Here is a 20,498-nt window from a genome sequence, read left to right on the forward strand (position 1 = left end):
TTTATGCCCACTAAAACCCAGGTAAGATCTAAAGAACAGAAACAAGCTATGTGAGATATCAAAAAACAAAGCAAAAAACTATGTAGTAGGCCTAAGAACTTAGGAGCTGAGTTTAGTGGAAGATACATGCAGAGAGTCCATTATAAAATTGTAAGGTTACATAGGAGAGAAAAAACAACCTGAAACTGACTCTTATTCTTTGTATTGAAAGTATTAGAGGGGAATTCCCTGGCGGTCCAGTGGTTAGGACTTCTCGCTTTCACTGCTGAGAGCCAGGTTCAGTTGCTGGTCGGGGAACTTCAAGATCCTGCAAGCTGTGTGGCATGGCCAAAAAATAAAGAAATAAATAAAAAATTTAAAAATGAAAAGGAACGGGTAAAATTAACTTTAAAAAAAAGTATTAGAGACAGTCAATAAGTTGGAAAAGTCTGTCAAAATATTTAGTGTAAGAAAAAGCGAAGAAAGAAAAGTAGTAAATGTGAATCATAAACTTATTTGAGAAAGGCAATAAGCCACATAATCCATGAACAATCTGATCTACTATCTAGATGAAGTTTTGATTGAGCAGTACTACTTGCTAGATGGAAAGATTCCAGATTCCATTCACTGTGTAAAGTAAATGCCCACTTTATGCAGGGTAATGTGGGCATTCAGAATTTCAGGATTTTTTAGTAGTCTAGATGTTAGAGGATTTAAGGAATTAAGTCCAGTCATTATGGAGTAGAGTCAAGAAATCCAGAAAGGTTTCTAGAGGAATTAGATTCTAATTTCTCTAAAGAAGCTATATGTAGTTTTAAAAGGGAAAGTACCAAGGAAAAGGGCAAAAGAAAAATATCCTTAAGGAGGTAGAGAATAACTAACCTGGTTAGAAGCCTAGTGATTGTTTTGCCCAACTGAGCAAATTCTTCTATAAGTTTACATGCTAACTTTTAAAGATCTGTTCCATGGGAAAGTAGGCAAGCAAATCAGGAAACCACAAATGAGCTATATAAGCTCTTACTGTGGGTTTGGAGGATAGCTGATTCAGAAAGGATGAATACAAGAGGCTAAAGCTTATATAACCACAACTCTTCATTTTCTGTGTGTGTCTGTGGTAGTGTCTTACAGTGAATCCTGTTGTGAGGCAGAGGTATACAGAAATATCCTTACCTCCTCCTTTGGTCTTCTGAAAACCCAAAGCCACCTCCTTGATGTGATGAGTAATCTAATTATTTCATACTCCAGGCCGCCTACCAAGAGGTCAGAACTATAGGGAGGAGGTGAAATCCTATTATCTATTTAGGTTATCAATTCTTTATGAATTGATATCCTTGTCTTTAGTTAACCAGATCTGAGCTTTCATAGGGGTTCCTTTTCTAAAACAGGTCTCACAAAAAGAAGTCTGTTTCTTTAAGGAGGCAATAGTGTTCTAAGAAAGAAAAAGCACAGAGGAAGAGAGCAGAAGCAGAATAAACCTTAGGAGCTTCAGCTAGAGAACAATATCCCAGGCTGAAAGTCAAGTGATAATTTTGTGCTATACTCTTAAATAGATACTGTAGGAAAAAAATATTCCATAACCTCCCTTAGTAAGTTATAATATTTCCAACCCTTAGACCTGAGAATTCCTAAAACATCCACTTTGGATCTCTCCTGCTGAAATCGTAGTCTACTTCCTCTAGCTGTTCTCTTAGAGGAAATGAGGGATAGTTGTTCAGTAAGGATAGAATGGAAACCCCAGCAACTCATCCTTTTTTTTCTTTATTTTAATTTGGTTGAACCGGGTCTTAGCTGTGGGAGTTGGGCTCCTTAGCTGTGCCTTGAGGGCTCCTTAGTTGCAGCAGGCGGGATACTTAGTTGTGGCATGCAAACTCTCAGTTGCAGCATGCATGTGGGATCTAGTTCCCTGACCAGGGACCAAACCCAGGCCCCCTGCATTGGCAGTGCGGAGTCTTATCCACTGTGCCACCAGGTAAGTCCTTTTTTTTTTTTTTAATGCACCCAGCAACTCATCTTAAAAAGGGACTTGGACTTGAAATGATCATCTATATTTTTCTTTTTTTTTTTAAAGATTTTTTTTGATGTGGACCATTTTTAAAGTCTTTATTGAATTTGTTACAATACTGCTTCTGTTTTATGTTTTGGTTTTTTGGCTGTGAGGCATGTGGGATCTTAGCTCCCCCACCAGGGATTGAACCTGCTCCCCCTGCACAGGAAGGTGAATTCTTAACCACTGGACTGCCAGGAAAGAGCCCATCTATATTTTTCTCTCTTCCAAACTCCATTAAGAAAACCAAAAAGCAGGGTAACATATGCATGAACAAATTAAACATAGATGAACAGGCCTGGAAGGTAACTATTGATATTTCCCCAGTCAGACCATATTTCCACAGAATCCAGCATGTATTCTACTACACAGAGGCTCTATAACACAGTGCCTTGGCTTACCTAGGATATTAAATTTTGAAAAAAATGAAGGAGATTTGAAATTAAGCAGTGGCAGAAGGAGCCCTATGAGGTAAAAGGGCACTGTCTTGGACTTATTCCACCACTTTTCAAACTGCTGGAGTCCCGAGTCATTGGTGTAGAAAATCATAGAACCATTGTCAGGATGGTCACCACTCCTGGCACTTGGACAAATCACTGCAATAGGGAAGCAACAGATTAGAGAAGGCAACAAAGAACAGAAAATGACTACCCCCAAGACTGACACTTGTTCTGCCAACCTCAATTTTTACCATGAATGCTAAGTTTCTTTTTTCTGGAAAAAAATAGAGGGTTATATTTAGATATATCATGAATCTTTTTTATTTATTTTTATTATTTATTTTTATTGCAGTATAGTTGATTTACAGTGTTGTGTTAGTTTCAGGTATACAACAATGTGATTCAGTTATTTATATATTTATATATTCTTTTTCAGATTCTTTTCCACAATAGGTTATTACAAGATACTGAATACAGTTCCCTGTGCTATACAGTATGTCCTTGTTATCTATTTTATATATAGTTATATTAGAAACCTTTTACATATAAATAATTAAAGGTAGGAGAATGTTAGAAAACTTTGAGGTATAGCCTTAATTTCTACTGGAAATTATAAAATTATCCTACCAGATATCCTTTGGTCCCATTGCTAGAGAGAAAATACTGGGTTGGATGATATTTGATCCTATTTATATAATAATATAAGAAATATCATACAGGTAATTGCTCACTGTGTTAATAACCCACACAAAGGCCAAAGAACAGGTTTCTTCTAACAATAAACAAAATCTCTGGGTTTGGAATAAAAAGTGGACACCATCAAAACATCTGCCACGGTATTGCCAAAATCTAATTATTGCTTATAGCTTAAGAATCTTGAATTCCAGCAATCCAGAGTAATTGTCCTGGATGTTTATCACACCTTATAGCAGCTTAAGAGCCCAGATGATATCCAAACTGGGAAGCGAGTAAAATGTATTTTTCCTAACACTGATCTTCTGTTAGCATAGAGAATACAAATCATTCTCACTGTGTTTCTAGTTTCATAATAGTACTTTTTCTAATAATCAGCTCTTTGTAAAGAATGTTTAATGCTAGTGAAAAATGCTGACAAACAATTTTATTCTCTATCCGTTATTTCCCATACCACAAAGCCAAAAATTTTCTTTCACCTTCTTTCTTAGCACTTTAACATGCACATTTTTCTTCTATGCTCTGGAGAGAAGTAAATTAACTTGAATTTTTCTTGTGCTAATAATTACAGTGGTAAAGGGCACAGGCTGTGGAAGTATATTGACTGAATAAAGAATCTCGACCCTGTCACTTAATAGTTATGTAACCTTGGGCAAATCACTAACTTCTCTGTACCTTGGTTTCTGCACAGAAAATGAGAGAAAAGATCTACCTTATGGAGTTGCTGTAAAATATTTAGAACAATGCCTGCACACAGTAAGTATCCAATAAATGTCAGCTGTAATTTTTAATATTAACTGAGATGGATTGTTTCATACTCTATTTAATACACTGTTCAAAATAAACCAAAGAATCAAGAAGTGCTACTATCAACATATCACTATGCAAAGTAAACTGACTTTGCTGATGGTGCTCTCCAAATTATCACTGTAATTGTGATATTTATGGACTCAACAATGAACTCTCTAGTGAAGAAATCCTATTAGATATTAATGAACTAGTTTTATCAATTGATATCAGAATAGCTATAGTAAAATGAATTTCTCTTTTAAGACAAGTATGTTACTTGGTCTTCTGAAAATTCTGAGGTAAGGAACAGGGTGCAAGAGATATATGTTTAAATTATAAAATACTTCAGTAAAATACTTTAGTATAATTATTGAAAAGTGTGTATGTGTGTGTTCACAGAAATAAAAGCTGATACTTCACTCATTTTCTAGTCTTAACAGATGACAGGTTAATCAGTTTAATCAAGGGGTAAAATAAGACACTGAATAGAAAACATGGGAATGTACACTTTATGAGAGGAGAAACTCTTGTCTGTCCATTATATCCCAGAGCCTAGAACAGTTCCTCACAGGTAACAGGCTTAATAAATATGCATTGAATGAATTGTCCTCTTAGTGATCAATGTGTACCTCCATCAAAATGCTATGAATTCAGTATCTTTGAAACTTAAACACATAAAAGCTTTAGGTGATGTTAGTTACACTGTTAACCAGGTTATGTTAGCTTTTCTATTCACTTTTCCTATGATTGCCATATTGGATAAACCCATAGGCCACAAACGTTTATTTTTAATAAATTAATTAAAAGAAATTTTCTAAGAAATTAAGGGGTTTTTTTTGACAAATCTTTAATTTATTTTTCTGTATTTGCTAACCTTGGTTCATTATTAGGAAATTTAGGGCACAGATTTGTATATCTTAAATATTACTAACTAAAACAATAAATGTCTAAAACTAACAAACTGAGAACTATGGTTCTAGACTTCCAAAACAATTAGCAGTGATATAGGTTCTTCAAAATATGTATTGATCATAGGCAAATATGGATACTATAGATGTGAGCTGTAACTGTGAATTGAATAATATGAACTAAATGTTGTTTAGCTCACATTAACACAAAATTTTGCGGAGTTTTTCTTTTTTTTTTTTTCCAACATACTGACTGCCAACAATTTAATAGTGGCTTACTTAACATAATGATTTTATGCTGGTCATTTACCTAAAATAAAGTTATAGGTTCTACCTTAAATCATTTTTGAAGTGAGGTGACGAATAAAGAAACAAGCCAAACTTTCAATTCCAAACTACTTACCAGGGTTGCTATCGTTGGTACTCAGTATAGCATCTGTGTCATTAATGTGATGAATAAAGTCTAAAAATTAAGGGGAAAATATAGTTTAATACTGAATGAAAGATGCTAAATCAATCACCCTCTAAAGTCTTTTACCTATAAAAATCTTTTAAGATCTACTGTGTGGTAATATTACCTAGTACACCGAACAAAGGCTACTTCACTGTTAACATAGCTTTACCTTCTTCAGCTTTCTCTACTTACGGGAAAAATGTCATTGGTGTCACAGTCCCACTGTGTTTTACATGATTGAAGATTTTTTTTAAAAACTACCCACAAGGCTGAATTTAGTTAAAAGCCCTGGAATAAAGACAGTGTGCACAATTTTTTTACATATACGGACACTAATTTATATAAGTATAGTTACATCTTATATAATAAAGTTCTAAAGTCTGCAAAAGGGGTAAAGCCAGTACTCATAACAGCTGAGCTTATCTGGAAAATCACTTAAAGTTTTTACAAAGTATAGGACGTGCTATTATAAACTGAAGGCTATATAGTAATTATTGCTCACAAGCACCATTAAGTAATACTAAAAGAAGTAGCAAAACAAAAAACTAATGCAGATACCTGAGCATTCATGTCATTCTACAGTGAATGAGAGAATGGGTGAAGAATATGTTTTTACTTGCCTGAGGGAATTTACTTCATTCTGTTTGATGTTAACCTTTTATAACCTTAGTAAGCATTAATAAAAGTAATGTAAAACTTAAAAATAGGATGGTAAAAAATGTTGGATTAAATTTTAAGGTCATAAAGTAAGTTAAATATGTGAATTATTCATCTCCATTGTACGCCTCTCAAGATAGAATGAAAGAAGTAGTCTAGTGCTCTAGGTTTTTACAGTTATCTCCAGGGCTTACTACTGATTTAAGATCGGAAGTTATGAATCTTTAAGGAATTCCTGGTGCCAAAGACTTACATAACGCTAGTAAAACCTTGATACCAAGTATACTGGGTTGAATAGTATTCTCCCCAAATCCATGTCCACCAGGAAACTTAGAATGTGACCATATTTGGAAACAGACTCTATGTAGAGATAATCAAGTTAACATTAGGTTATACTGGATTAGGATAGGCCCTAAATTAAGTGACTGGTGTCTTTAATAAGAACAGGAAATTGTGGACACAGAGACACTGAGGGGAGATGGCCATGTGAAGGCAGAAGCTGAAATTGGAGTGATACAGCTACAACTCAAGGAATACCAAGGAATGCCAGCAGTTGATCATCAGAAACTAGAAAGAGGCAAGGAAGGCTTCTTCCCTAAAGGCTTCAGAGGGAGCAGAGAGCCCTACAGATACTTTGATTTTGGACTTCTAGTCTCCAGGACTGTGGGAGAGAACAAATTTCTCTTGTTTTAAGCCAAACAGTTTATGGTAATTTGTTACAGCAGCCCTAATACATCAAGGCTCAATGAGGACAGTGTGAGAAAGAAAAACTCTAGGCCACTATCTCTTATGAAGAGACACAAAAGTTCTAAATAAAATATTACTCCCACTCCTCCCAAAAGTAAACTGAATCCAGTAAGAAAATTTTAAATATACATCATGACTTACAAACTAATTTAAGTTTGTCCCAGAATATAAGTATGATTTAAATATTATAAAATGTATTCCTTTAATTATCCATATTAACAATTTAAAGGAGAAAAGCTTTACAATCATTTCAAGAGATGTAGATTAAGTATTTAATAAAATCCAGCACACATTAATAAAAATGCATAAGAAAACAATAGGCTGGAACATCTCTGAATTACTAAAGGGTACAACCCTTTGATCCTACAACTAATGCAATATGTAATGGTGAAACATTAGAAAGATTTCCTCAGGAACAATATAAGGATGTCTACCAGCACTGCATCCATACAAATTTACAGTTTAAAAAAAGATAAATATATCTATACGTGTATATATGTAAACATATATACATGTGTGCATGTGCCTGTGTGTATATATGTATGTATGTACATATTAAATATAAATGTATGCATACAGATATGAATCATTCAAAAAATAATAACTAGAGGAAGAACTTTTCACTATTCATAGATGACATTAACTACCTAAATAGAAAATCGAAAGTGAATCTACAAAATTATAAGCAATAAGATTTCAACACATTTACTAGATTCAAGATAAATGTTAAAAAATTAATTAGGTTCTTTTATTATAACAGCAACAAATAATCTTAATTTTTTATAATTAAAAACTATATCACAAGAAGCAAGAAAAACTACAATTCTGTAGCCTGTGGAAGGAAAACCACATTCACAGAAAGACAGACGAACGAAAAGGCAGAGGACTATGTACCAGATGAAGGAACAAGAAAAACCCTCAGAAAAACAACTAAGTGAAGTGGAGCTAGGCAACCTTCCAGAAAAAGAATTCAGAATAATGATAGTGAAGATGATCCAGGAGCTTGGAAAAAGAATGGAGGCATAGATCGAGAAGATGCAAGAAATGTTTAACAAAGACGTAGAAGAATTGAAGAACAAACACCTAGAAGAATTAAAGAACAAACAGAGATGAACAATACAATAACTGAAATGAAAAATACACTAGAAGGAATCAATAGCAGAATAACTGAGGCAGAAGAATGGATAAGTGGCCTGGAAGACAGAATGGTGGAATTCACTGCCGCGGAAGAGAATAAAGAAAAAAGAATGAAAAGAAATGAAGACAGCCTAAGAAACCTCTGGGACAACTTAAACGCAACAACATTCACATTATAGGGGTCCCAGAAGAAGAAGAAAGAGAGAAAGGACCCAAGAAAATATTTGAAGAGATTACAGTCGAAAACTTCCCTAACATGGGAAAGGAAATAGCCCCCAAGTCCAGGAAGTGCGGAGAGTCCCAGACAGGATAACCCCAAGGAGAAAGATGCCAAGACACATAGTAATCAAATTGACAAAAATTAAAGACAAAGAAAAATTATTAAAAGCAACTAGGGAAAAACGACAAATAACATACAAAGGAACTCCCATAACGTTAACAGCTGATTTCTCAGTAGAAACTCTACCAGCTAGAATGGAGTGGCACATTGTATTTAAAGTGATGAAAGGGAAGAACCTACAACCAAGATTACTCTACCCAGCAAGGATCTCATTCAGATTGACAGAGAAATCAAAAGCTTTACAGAAAAGCAGAAGCTGAGATAATTCAGCACCACAAAATCAACTCTCCAGCAAATGCTAAAGGAACTTCTCTAAGTGGGAAACATAAGACAAGACAGGGACCTACAAAAACAAACCCAAAACAATCGAGAAAATGGTAATAGGAACATACATATTTGATAATTACTATAAATATGAATGGATTAAATGCTCCAACCAAAAACACAGGCTCGCTGAATGGATACAAAAACAAGACCCATATATATGGTATCTACAAGAGACCCACTTCAGACCTAGGGACACATACAGACTGAAGGTGAGGGGATGCAAAAAGATATTCCATGCAAATGAAAATCAAAAGAAAGCTGAAGTAGCAATACTCATATTAGATAAAATAGACTTTAAAATAAAGAATGTTACAAGAGACAAGGAAGGACACTACATAATGATCAAGGGATCAATCCAAGAAGAAGATATAACAATTATAAATATATATGCACCCAACAGAGGAGGACCTCAATACATAAGGCAAATGCTAACCGCTATAAAAGATGAAATGGACAGCAACACAATCATAGTGGGGGACTTTAACACCTCACTTACACCAATGGACAGATCATCCAGACAGAAAATTAATAAGGAAACACAAGCTTTAAATGACACAATAGGCCAGATAGATTTAATTGACATTTATAGGACATTCCATCCGAAACCAGCAGATTACACTTTCTTCTCAAGTGCACACAGAACATTCTCCTGGATAGATCACATCTTGGGTCACAGATCAAGCCTCAGTAAATTTAAGAAAATTGAAATTATATCAAGCATCTTTTCCGACCACAACGCTGTGAGATTAGAAATAAATTACAGGGAAAAAAACATAAAAAACACAAACAGGACTTCCCTGGTGGTACAGTGGTTAACAATCCATCTGGCAATGCAGGAGACATGGGTTCGAGCCCTGGTTGGGGAAGATCCCATATGCCGTGGAGCAACTAACCCGTGAGCCACAACTACTGAGCCTGCGCTCTAGAGCCCATGAGCCACAACTACTGAGCCTGTGTGCCACAACTACTGAGTCTGCGCTCTAGAGCACATGCTATGCGACAAGAGGAGCCACCGCAATAAGAAGCCCGCACACCACAACGAAGAGTAGTCCCTGCTCTCTGCAACTAGAGAAAGCCTGCACACAGCAACGAAGACCCAATGCTGCCAAAAATAAATAAAATAAATAAATTAAAAAGAAAAAACACAAACACATGGAGGCTAAACAATACGTTACTAAAAAAACAAGAGATCACTGAAGAAACCAAAGAGAAAATCAAAAAATACCTAGAGACAAATGACAATGAAAACACGATGGCCCAAAACCTATGGGATACAGCAAAAGCAGTTCTAAGAGGGAAGTTTATAGCACTACAATCCTACCTCAAGAAACAAGAAAAATCTCAAATAAACAATCAAACCTTACACCTAAAAGAACTAGAGAAAGAAGAACAAACAAAATCCAAAATCAGTAGAAGAAAAGAAATCATAAAGATCAGAGCAGAAATAAATGAAATAGAAACAAAGAAAACAATAGCAAAGATAGATAAAACTAAAAGCTGATTCTTTGAGAAGATAAACAAAATTGAAAAACCTTTAGCCAGACTCATCAAGAAAAAGAGGGAGAGGACTCAAATCAATAAAATTAGAAATGAAAAGGGAGAAGTTACAAGGGACACCACAGAAATACTAAGCATCATAAGAGACTACTACAAACAAATCTATGCCAATAAAATGGACAACCTGGAAGAAATGGACAAATTCTTAGAAAAGTATAACCTTCCAAGACTGAACCAGGAAGAAACAGAAATATGACAGACCAAGCACAAGTAATGAAATTGGAACTGTGATTAAAAATCTTGCAACAAACAAACAAAACTCCAGGCTTCACAGATGAATTCTATGAAACATTTAGAGAAGAGCTAACACCCATCCTTCTCAAACTCTTCCAAAAAACTGCAGAGGAAGAACACTCCCAAACTCATTCTACGAAGCCACCATCACTCTGAGACCAAATCCAGAGAGAGATACTACAAAAAAAGAAAATTACAGACCCATATCACTGATGAATATAGATGCAAAAATCCTCAACAAATTACTAGCAAACAGAATCCAACAACACATTAAAAGGATCATGCACCATGATCAAGTGGGATTTATCCCAGGGATGCAAGGATTCTTCAGTATACGCAAATCAATCAATGTGATACACCATATTAACAAATTGAAGAATAAAAACCATATGATCATCTCAACAGACGCAGAAAAAGCTTTTGACAAAATTCAACACCCATTTATGATAAAAACTCTCCAGAAAGTGGGCATAGAGGGAACCTACCTCAACATAATAAAGGCCATATACGACAAACCCACAGCAAACATCATTCTCAATGGTGAAAAACTGAAAACATTTCCTCTAAGATCAGGAACAAGACAAGGATGTCCACTCTCGCCACTATTATTCAACATAGTTTTGGATGTCCTAGCCATGACAATCAGAGAAGAAAAAGAAATAAAAGGAATACAAATTGGAAAAGAAGAAGTAAAACTGTCACTGTTTGCAGATGACATGATACTATACATAGAGAATCCTAAAGATGCCACCAGAAAACCACTAGAGCTAATCAATGAATTTGGTAAAGTTGCAGGATACAAAATTAACGCACAGAAATCTCTTGCATTCCTATACACTAATGATGAAAAATCTGAAAGAGAAATTAAGGAAACACTTCCATTTACCACTGCAACAAAAAGAACAAAATACCTAGGAATAAACCTACCTAAGGAGACAAAAGACCTGTATGCAGAAAACTAAAAGACACTGATGAAAGAAATGAAAGATGATACAAACAGATGGAGAGATATACCATGTTCTTGGATTGGAAGAATCAACATTGTGAAAATGACTATACTACCCAAAGAAATCTACAGATTCAATGCAATCCCTATCAAACTACCAATGGCATTTTTCACAGAACTACAACAAAAAATTTCACAATTTGGGGGCTTCCCTGGTGGTGCAGTGGTTGAGAATCTTCCTGCTAATGCAGGGGACACGGGTTCGAGCCCTGGTCTGGGAGGATCCCACATGCCGTGGAGCAACTAGGCCCGTGAGCCACAGCTGCTGAGCCTGCGCGTCTGGAGCCTGTGCTCCGCAACAAGAGGGGCCACGATAGTGAGAGGCCCGTGCACCGCGATGAAGAGTGGCCCCCGCTTGCCACAACTAGAGAAAGCCCTCGCACAGAAATGAAGACCCAACACAACCAAAAATATAATAATAATAAATTAATTAAAAAAAGAAAAGAATAGCTCTTTAAAAAAAAAAAAATTTCACAATTTGTATGGAAACACAAAAGACCCTGAATAGTCAAAGCAACCTTGAGAATGAAAAATGGAGCTGGAGGAATCAGGTTCCCTGGCTTCAGACTATACTACAAAGCTACAGTAATCAAGATAGTATGGTACTGGCACAAAAACAGAAATACAGATCAATGGAACAGGATAGAAAGCCCAGAGATAAACCCACGCACATTTGGTCACCTTATCTTTGATAAAGGAGGGACGAATATACAATGGAGAAAAGACAGCCTCTTCAATAAGTGGTGCTGGGAAAACTGGACAGCTACATGTAAAAGAATGAAATTAGAACACTCCCTAACACTATACACAAAAATAAACTCAAAATGGATTAAAGACCTAAATGTAAGGCCAGACACTCTAAAACTCTTATAGGAAAACATAGGAAGAACACTCTTTGACATAAATCACAGCAAGATCCTTTTGACCCACCTCCTAGAGAAATGGAAATAAAAACAAAAATAAACAAATTGGACCTAATGAAACTTAAAAGCTTTTGCACAGCAAAGGAAACCATAAACAAGACGAAAAGACAACCCTCAGAATGGGAGAAAATATTTGCAAATGAAGCAAGTGACAAAGGATTAATCTCCAAAATTTACAAGCAGCTCATGCAGCTCAATATCAAAAAAACAAACAACCCAATCCAAAAATGGGCAGAAGACCTAAATAGACATTTCTCCAGAGAAGATATGCAGATTGCCAACAAACACATGAAAGCATGCTGAACATCACTAATCATTAGAGAACTGCAAATCAAAACTACAATGAGATATCACCTCACACCAGTCAGAATGGCCATCATCAAAAAATCTACAAACAATAAATGCTGGAGAGGGTGTGGAGAAAGGGGAACCTTCTTGCACTGTTGGTGGGAATGTAAATTGATACAGCCACTATGGAGAACAGTTGGAGGTTCCTTAAAAAACTAAAAATAGAACTACCATACGACCCAGAATCCCACTACTGGGTATATACCCTGAGAAAACCATAATTCAAAACGAGTCATGTACCACAATGTTCACTGCAGCTCTATTTACAATAGCCAGGATATGGAAGCAACCTAAGTGTCCATCGACAGATGAATGGATAAAGAAGATGTGGCACATATATACAATGGAATATTACTCAGTCATAAAAAGAAACGAAATTGAGTTATTTGTAGTGAGGTGGATGGATCTAGAGTCTGTCTTATGAGTGAAGTAAGTCAGAAAGAGAAAAACAAATACCGTATGCTAACACATATTCATGGAATCTAAAAAAAAAAAAAAAAAAAAAAGGTTATGGAGAACCTAGGGGCAGGACAGGAATAAAGACGCAGATGTAGAGAATGGACTTCAGGACATAGGGAGGGGGAAGTGTAAGCTGGGACAAAGTGAGAGACCGGCATGGACTTATATATATTACTAAATGTAAAATAGATAGCTAGTGGGAAGCAGACACATAGCTAAGGGAGATCAGCTTGGTGCTTTGTGACCACCTAGAGGGCTGGGATATGGAGGGTGGGAGGGAGACACAAGAGGGAGGAGATATGGGGATATATGTGTATGTATAGCTGATTCACTTTGTTATACAGCAGAAACTAACACACCATTGTTAAGCAATTATACTCCAATAAAAATGTTAAAAAAAAAGACCCAATGCAGCCATAAACAAACAAACAAACAAATAATTTTTTTTTAAGAAGGAAAGAAAACAGGTGAGGGGAACATGAAGGTTCCTTATGTTGTTCCATTTAATTTGTACATGTTTGAAATGCTCTATAATAAAAAGTATGTGTATTTGAATATTAAACTAAAACTGCTTTACCAAAGAAAAAATATTTTAGGGTCCTGAGAATAAAATAAGTCTAAAAATAAGATATGTAAGACCTTTATCAATAAAAATTTAAAAGATATTTTAAAAGACCTAAATAAATGGAGAACTATTCCATGCCACGATCATGGACAGTAAGACTCAGTATCCTAATGATATTATTCTCTCCACATTTATAAATTCAATGCAATGCCAATCAAATTCTAAACTCAGTACCCTAATGACATCAATTACGGTAGTGGTTGATACATTAAGTTACACTGACTGATAAATTCAATACAATTTCAATCAAATTCTGATAGGAATTTTTTGTGGAATTTGACAAAATGATTCTAAAATGTATGTGGAAGAGTTGTGGACCATAATGAAAAAGACTGAGTAATTTGAAAGTAAAAGAAAAACTTCTGAATCAGAGAGCCACCATAGACAAAGTGAAGATAAGTCACTAACTGGAAGATATTTGCAAACATTAATGAATAAATATTAGTATCCAAACTTTACAAAGAGTTCATATAAATAAATAAGAAAAAGACCAACAATCCAAAAGAAAAATTGGCAAAGGATATAACAAGCTATATAATGTCCAATTAAGAAAAGATGTCTAGGATCATTCCTTGTGAGGAGAAATGCAAATTAAACAATATCCCGACTGGCAAAATTTAAGTCTGATAATATCAAGTGTGGATGAGGATGTGGAACAAGGGGAAGTTTCATAAACTGTTGGCAGGAGTATAACTGGTATAAGAATGATAAAGAACAATTCCGTCATTTCTAGTGAAGTTGAAAATGTGAATATTCTAAGTTCCAGCAATTTGTCTTATAGGTACATAGTTTGAAGAAACTCTCCCACATATACACAAGGAGACAAACAATGATGTTTAACAAAATTTTGTTTGTAACAGGAAAGTACATAACTGAAAACAAATTAAATAGCAAGAGAATGGATAAAGAAGTCATGGTACATTCATATTACGGAATAAAGCAGTTAAATTGAACTAGAACAATGTATTATTGAAGATGATTACAGAAAAAAGCAAGTTGCAAAAGCATTTATACAGATTAAAAACATGCAAAATAATATGGTATGTTGCTTATATATTTATATAGTAATATAACAAAAACATGTAGGTACCATTATTTTGTACCAAAATTAGGGAAGAAGGAAAATGAGATTGAGAAGGAGTACACCTGGGGCTACATTTATAGGTCTGTAAGAATAGAGAACTAATGTAAATATGGCAAAATGTTAAGACATGAAAACTCATTTAGTGGGTACAGTGGTATTTCTATTACCCTTGGCATTTCCTTGGTAGTTTGAAACATTTCATAATTTCTCATACAATAAAAATGATTGTTAATAAAAAAAATACTTAATTAAAATGCTAATTTTATGGTTTAAAATAAAAATAGAATTTATCTCCCTCACTCACCTGCCTCTCAAAAGCTCTTAGGAAAATTAGCTGTTGTAGTTATGTTAGAACTTATTTTGAAATTTGGTTTTCATGTAAATCTAGATTTTAAATACATAGGGCTTATTTAATAATATATTTCCCACATAAATTCCACTATTCTATTGTTTCCTAATTTTAGATCCTAATATTTTGAAAATATGTGACTGACGTTTGTTTCTTCAAGACTCTACACATTGAATTTTTTAGCAACAAACACCAAGGAACTTCATAAGTTTTCCTGTTACACTAAAATTTTGTGGTAAAAACTGAACAATGCTTAAAACATCTGTTGGAACTTAGAAATATTTTATGTTAATTAGAGAATTTGAAGGAATATTATTTATTCAAAAATTAATTGTTGGAAATTAACATACACATTATATTTGAGATCATAACCATACAAAACAAACTGAATCAAGTATATCTTCTAGAATTACAAATATTACTTTTTACTTTATTAATCCCAAGTCCAGAATTTAAGGTTGAAACGAAAACATTATAGTAGTTATTGTATCTGAAAGTAACTGTGTTAAAGCATATGATATGGATACTTACTAAAAATAAACTTTCCAGTATTAAAAAGAAAATTAGACATAAGCACCCAATACACTATCATTGCTCCAATGAGAGACACCAAGGAGAAAAGGAGACTCGACCACTGCCCAAAGGAGCCAAAATAATATCTGCAGACATCTGGATATTCCCACGTAGTGGTATCTACTGATGCTAGATAAAATATAAAAGGGAAAGAATAAAATTAGATGTTAATCATATATTCCATATTCATAATTTGTGTTCTCCAAATTAAATCATTTAGCAAAAGATTATGGGTATTCCACCACCAGGTATTAGACCATATTATGAAATAACAGTAATTAAAACATTATATACAGCAGACATTAATACAACATTGTAAATCAACTATACTTCAATTAAAAAAACAAAAACAAAACAAAAAATTATAGAACAACTACATAAAAAGAAATGTAGGTGAATGAAATAGTACAGATAACCTGAGAAGTAGATTATAGTATCATAAAATTTTATAATTAATAAAAGCAAGTGATAAACCAAGGCTAGAAAAAATCATCAATAAGGGACAGAAGACATTATCCAATATTGGCATACTTAATAATAACATAGAGGAAAGTTTTCTTGAGTCATACTTCATACCACATGCCAATTTAAATTTCAGATAGTGAGGGAAGTGGGGAAGGGCAATAGAGTAGTAGAGGAATAAGAGGTACAAACTATGTATTATGTATAAAATAAGCTACAAGGATATATTGTGTAACATGAGGAATATGGCCAATATTTTATAATAACTATAAATGGAATATAAATTTTAAAAATTGTGAATCACTATATTGTACACCTGTAACTTATATAATATTGTACATCAACTATACTTCAATTTAAAAAAATTTCAGACAATTGAGTTAATTTAAAAATTAAATAACAGAAAATTTAGATGACAATGTAAAAATAGCACCTGAAAGGTTATCCTTTTCTATCAACTGAAGAAATAGAAATTACAGTGAAAAAGATAGGCAGATATAAACAAACTAATACGATACAAAAGCCATTCAAATATTGAATAGGAAAGAAATTAACAAAAAATAACAGGTAAAGGGCTAACTGCCTACCTCATATAAAGAATTTAGCATATCTATAAGAGCACCAAGGGACTTGTGGATAAATGGGAAAGGGATATGACTAAATAATACAATTAAGAGAAAATATACCACTGCTTAGTAGAGATGGAATAAAACTGGAGGCAAAGCCTGGTCTGTTGATTCGTACTTGCTAAGATTCAATGAAATAATGTATGTCTATTTAGGTCCTAAACTAAAACAACCTAAAAAGGTATTTCCCTGATCTAAATTATAGAAATGAGTGGAGGTAACACGATGGTACAACTTTGAGAATTCATTACAAAGGACACATTGCTCACATTTTCATACTTAAAATTTCTACTTTTAGGAGATTCCAACATTTAGATCTTTTGGTAGGGATAGGTGAAAACAAGTCACCATAAACTGATAAGAATCATAGAATTTTCAATTTAGTTCTAGCAAAGACCTTATTTTTAAAATACAACTTTTTAAATGATTCTTATGAGGAAATTAGCACCAAAGTAAATGCACTCTGCAAAGAACTAGACTCTCAGAATTTCAAAGGCAGCCACTAAATTCATTAACATATCAGTTCAGCCAAATGCTATGAATTAGAGAAGTAAATCTTTAGACAGAAAATAGTTAACACATTTGTGAAATGTACACATTAGTGATCTACCTCAACATAAATTCTTAATACCCATATCACTCATCTGTTTTTACAGTGGCAAGTTCTTACATATCATAGCTCGTGATTTCACAACTCTGTAGCAGCAATAAAGTGTTAAAAGGCCCATCAGCATGATGACACACATTCCAGTAGTAAACCCAGCCTGTTTAAAAAAATAAAAATACAGAACAACATATATCATCATTTTAGAATAAATTCATATATAATCATATTGTTACCCTAAACAATTATGATTAAAAACCGGACAACTAATGTAAAATTAAATATAATCATCTAGGGACCTCCCTGGTGGCGCAGTGGTTAGGAATCTGCCTGCCAATGCAGGGGACACGGGTTCGATCCCTGGTCCAGGTAGATCCCACATGCTGCGGAGCAACTAAGCCCGTGCACCACAGCTACTAAGCCTGCGCTCTAGAGCCCATGAGCCACAACTACTGAGCTCACGTGCCACAACTACTGAAGCCCGCGTGCTGCCACTACTGAAGTCTGCGCGCCTAGAGCCCGTGCTCCACAAGAGAAGCCACCGCAAATGAGAAGTCCGCGCACCGCAACGAAGAGTAGCCTCCACTCGCCGCAACTAAAGAAAGCCCACGTGCAGCAACGAAGACCCAACTCAGCCAAAAAATAAATAAATAAAATTAAAATAAATAAATGTAATCATCTATTTTCTTTAATAAATTTTATGTAGATTTATTAAAACCTCTATTGTAAAACTTAAAATACAAAGAGAAAAAAATTCTGGCAAAAAGTGTGCTGAAAATTATATTACCTGTTTTATGCCCCAAGGAATACTTAGTATAGATGTTCCCATCATGGTATTCCAAATCATAAAACTGAAAAGCAGAGTAATAGCAGTAAAAATATGACGTTTGACTCTTCAAACATTTTAATTACAACAAAAAGTTAAAATAATCAATAATTTTTGTTTACAAAAAGTTTGTTATGCTCCAAAAAGTAGTTTTACTCACATGGTTACTAAACTGGTGTTTTTACCGTATCCTTCAGTGTAACTTTGAAGTTTATAAGCAGAACCTAATGGACTATACACATAGCACTCTTCTGGATCTGGAACTACATGATCTGGGGCAACCTGGTTAAAAAAAAAAAGTACAGAAATGTTAGAAGCAGTAAATGTGCAACAGAGGATATTTTCTATGCAACAGAGTACCTGACTCTAGACACATTTCCAAATATCATGAACAATTAAATAGTGTGTATATCTGATTAATAAATATAAAAATTATTTTTCAAATATAGTAGAAGATCTAAAGGAGCAAGAGTTTAAATACTATAAACAATAAACTGTTCATCTCAAATGAGAATGAATTCCTAGAGTATGCAATTGCCAAAATATTCTTCTCTTCATTTTCATGAGATAGGAGGAAGAAGAGTCAGCAAGAGCTAGATTAAGTAATTCTAGATGGATGAGACTTGGGTCTTAAGTGAGGGAAATTTTAAGAATGAAGTGGTCACCAAACTCCTATGTGAAGGTGGTTTTAGCAAAGAGGCAGGTAGGGAACTCAAACTATAAAGAATTGAGGAGTCAACAGAAGGGAAAGAAAGGAATAATAAATATAGACTATTCTTCTAAATGCTTTGGTACCAGAAGAAAAAGGTGAGCTAAAGTGGCTTAAGGAAAAGGCAAGGCAAGGGTTCTTAAAGACAGAAGATGTAAGCAAAAGGGAAGGAGCCAACAGAGAGAGGTTGAAGATGTACACAGACAGAACAATTGAACAGATATACATTTTTATACACATAGCTCCCACCTTACCCTGACACATTTCTTTCTAATTCTACCTCCCTATTTTGGAGGGAAAAAAAATATGGTTTCCTGATGGAATTCTGACCATCTCCCTGAGAATTGTCCTTTGCGAATATGTAGTCCTTACACATAATATTAAAGACGTAGGAGCTGACTGGTATAAATCAACAATCTTTTATATCAGTACTTACCACGTAAATCTACAACTCTGTGTTAGGTTTAGCATTCAAATAAAAATAATATACAACCCCTAACTTCAAGAAGTTTAAATTCCAGTTGGAACACATGTGAAACAATTAGAAAACGCTATAAGAATAAAAATTAAGCGTTCAACTCGAACACAGGAATGACAATAATAATGATAACAACAACAATGGGGACTAGAATAGTTGGGAAACGCCTCAAGAAAGTGATGGATTAGGACTCAGCAGGGAGACAGGATACAACTGGTGCAAAAAGAAAAAATACCAAATCCTTCTCTCTTTATGCATATGATTGGTGGTGTCTTGTGGGCAAAGAATGTCTTGAATGCCATGCCTGGTGTGGCTTTGGAAACAACTATTTCCTATAGATACAAAAGTGTATATGGAAATAGGTCTGCTGCCTTCTCTTTACCCTCAGTCCTCTTGGGTCTGAGTTCTGCTGTCTTCTACTATGGAGTAAAAAGAAAAAAGGAGCAGGACCATGTCTGTATCAGGCAGCAGATAAACCATGATATCTAGCAGAGCAAGTTCAGAAAAAGTGAAAATCAAAAGTTATCAGGGGGCTTCCCTGGTGGCGCAGTGGTTGAGAATCTGCCTGCCAATGCAGGGGACACGGGTTCGAGCCCTGGTCTGGGAAGATCCCACATGCTGCGGAGCAACTAGGCCCGTGAGCCACAATTACTGAGCCTGCGCGTCTGGAGCCTGTGCTCCACAACAAGAGAGGCCGCAACAGTGAGAGGCCCGCGCACTGCAATGAAGAGTGGCCCCCACTTGCCGCAACTAGAGAAAGCCCTCGCACAGAAATGAAGACCCAACACAGCCATAAATAATAAATAAATAAATAAATTTAAAAAAAAATTATCAGGGATAGGATTAGAAGCTAGAGGATAAGAAGTTATTAGGAGAGACAGAAAAATTGGAAGATTGGATCCCACACTCTCGTCAGTGGTCTAGGACAGTGCTTTTCAAACTTGAATGTTCTTGTGATACACACAGAGAATTTATTAAAATACAGATTTTGATTCAGTAGATCTGGAGCAAGGACTGAGATTCTGCCCTTTTAACAAGCTCTCAGTGATGCTGATATTGCTGGCCTGTGCAGACCACACTTTTATTAGCAAGCATCTAGGAGATGTCAGCAGCCAAATAA

General features: G+C 34.8%; 1 protein-coding gene across 7 annotated transcripts in view; it reads right to left on the reverse strand.

The window, feature by feature from the left end:
* Nucleotides 1–20,498, reverse strand: part of SLC38A9 (solute carrier family 38 member 9) — a 104,056-nt gene that overhangs the window by 41,122 nt on the left and 42,436 nt on the right. For all 7 annotated transcript variants that reach the window (XR_009502312.1, XM_059916386.1, XM_059916387.1 and 4 more), the window contains 6 exons: nucleotides 18,352–18,473; nucleotides 18,153–18,216; nucleotides 17,432–17,525; nucleotides 15,632–15,802; nucleotides 5,257–5,316; nucleotides 2,425–2,619 (listed from right to left, as the gene is read on the reverse strand). Coding sequence is in view for 6 of the 7 variants with exons in the window: in XM_059916386.1 (XP_059772369.1) it covers nucleotides 2,425–2,619; nucleotides 5,257–5,316; nucleotides 15,632–15,802; nucleotides 17,432–17,525; nucleotides 18,153–18,216; nucleotides 18,352–18,473 (706 nt within the window). In the remaining variant the exon portion in view is untranslated. The remainder of the gene's footprint in view (nucleotides 1–2,424; nucleotides 2,620–5,256; nucleotides 5,317–15,631; nucleotides 15,803–17,431; nucleotides 17,526–18,152; nucleotides 18,217–18,351; nucleotides 18,474–20,498) is intronic.

This window comes from Balaenoptera ricei, chromosome 3 (assembly GCF_028023285.1).
Source record: "Balaenoptera ricei isolate mBalRic1 chromosome 3, mBalRic1.hap2, whole genome shotgun sequence".
Lineage (NCBI taxonomy): Eukaryota > Metazoa > Chordata > Mammalia > Artiodactyla > Balaenopteridae > Balaenoptera > Balaenoptera ricei.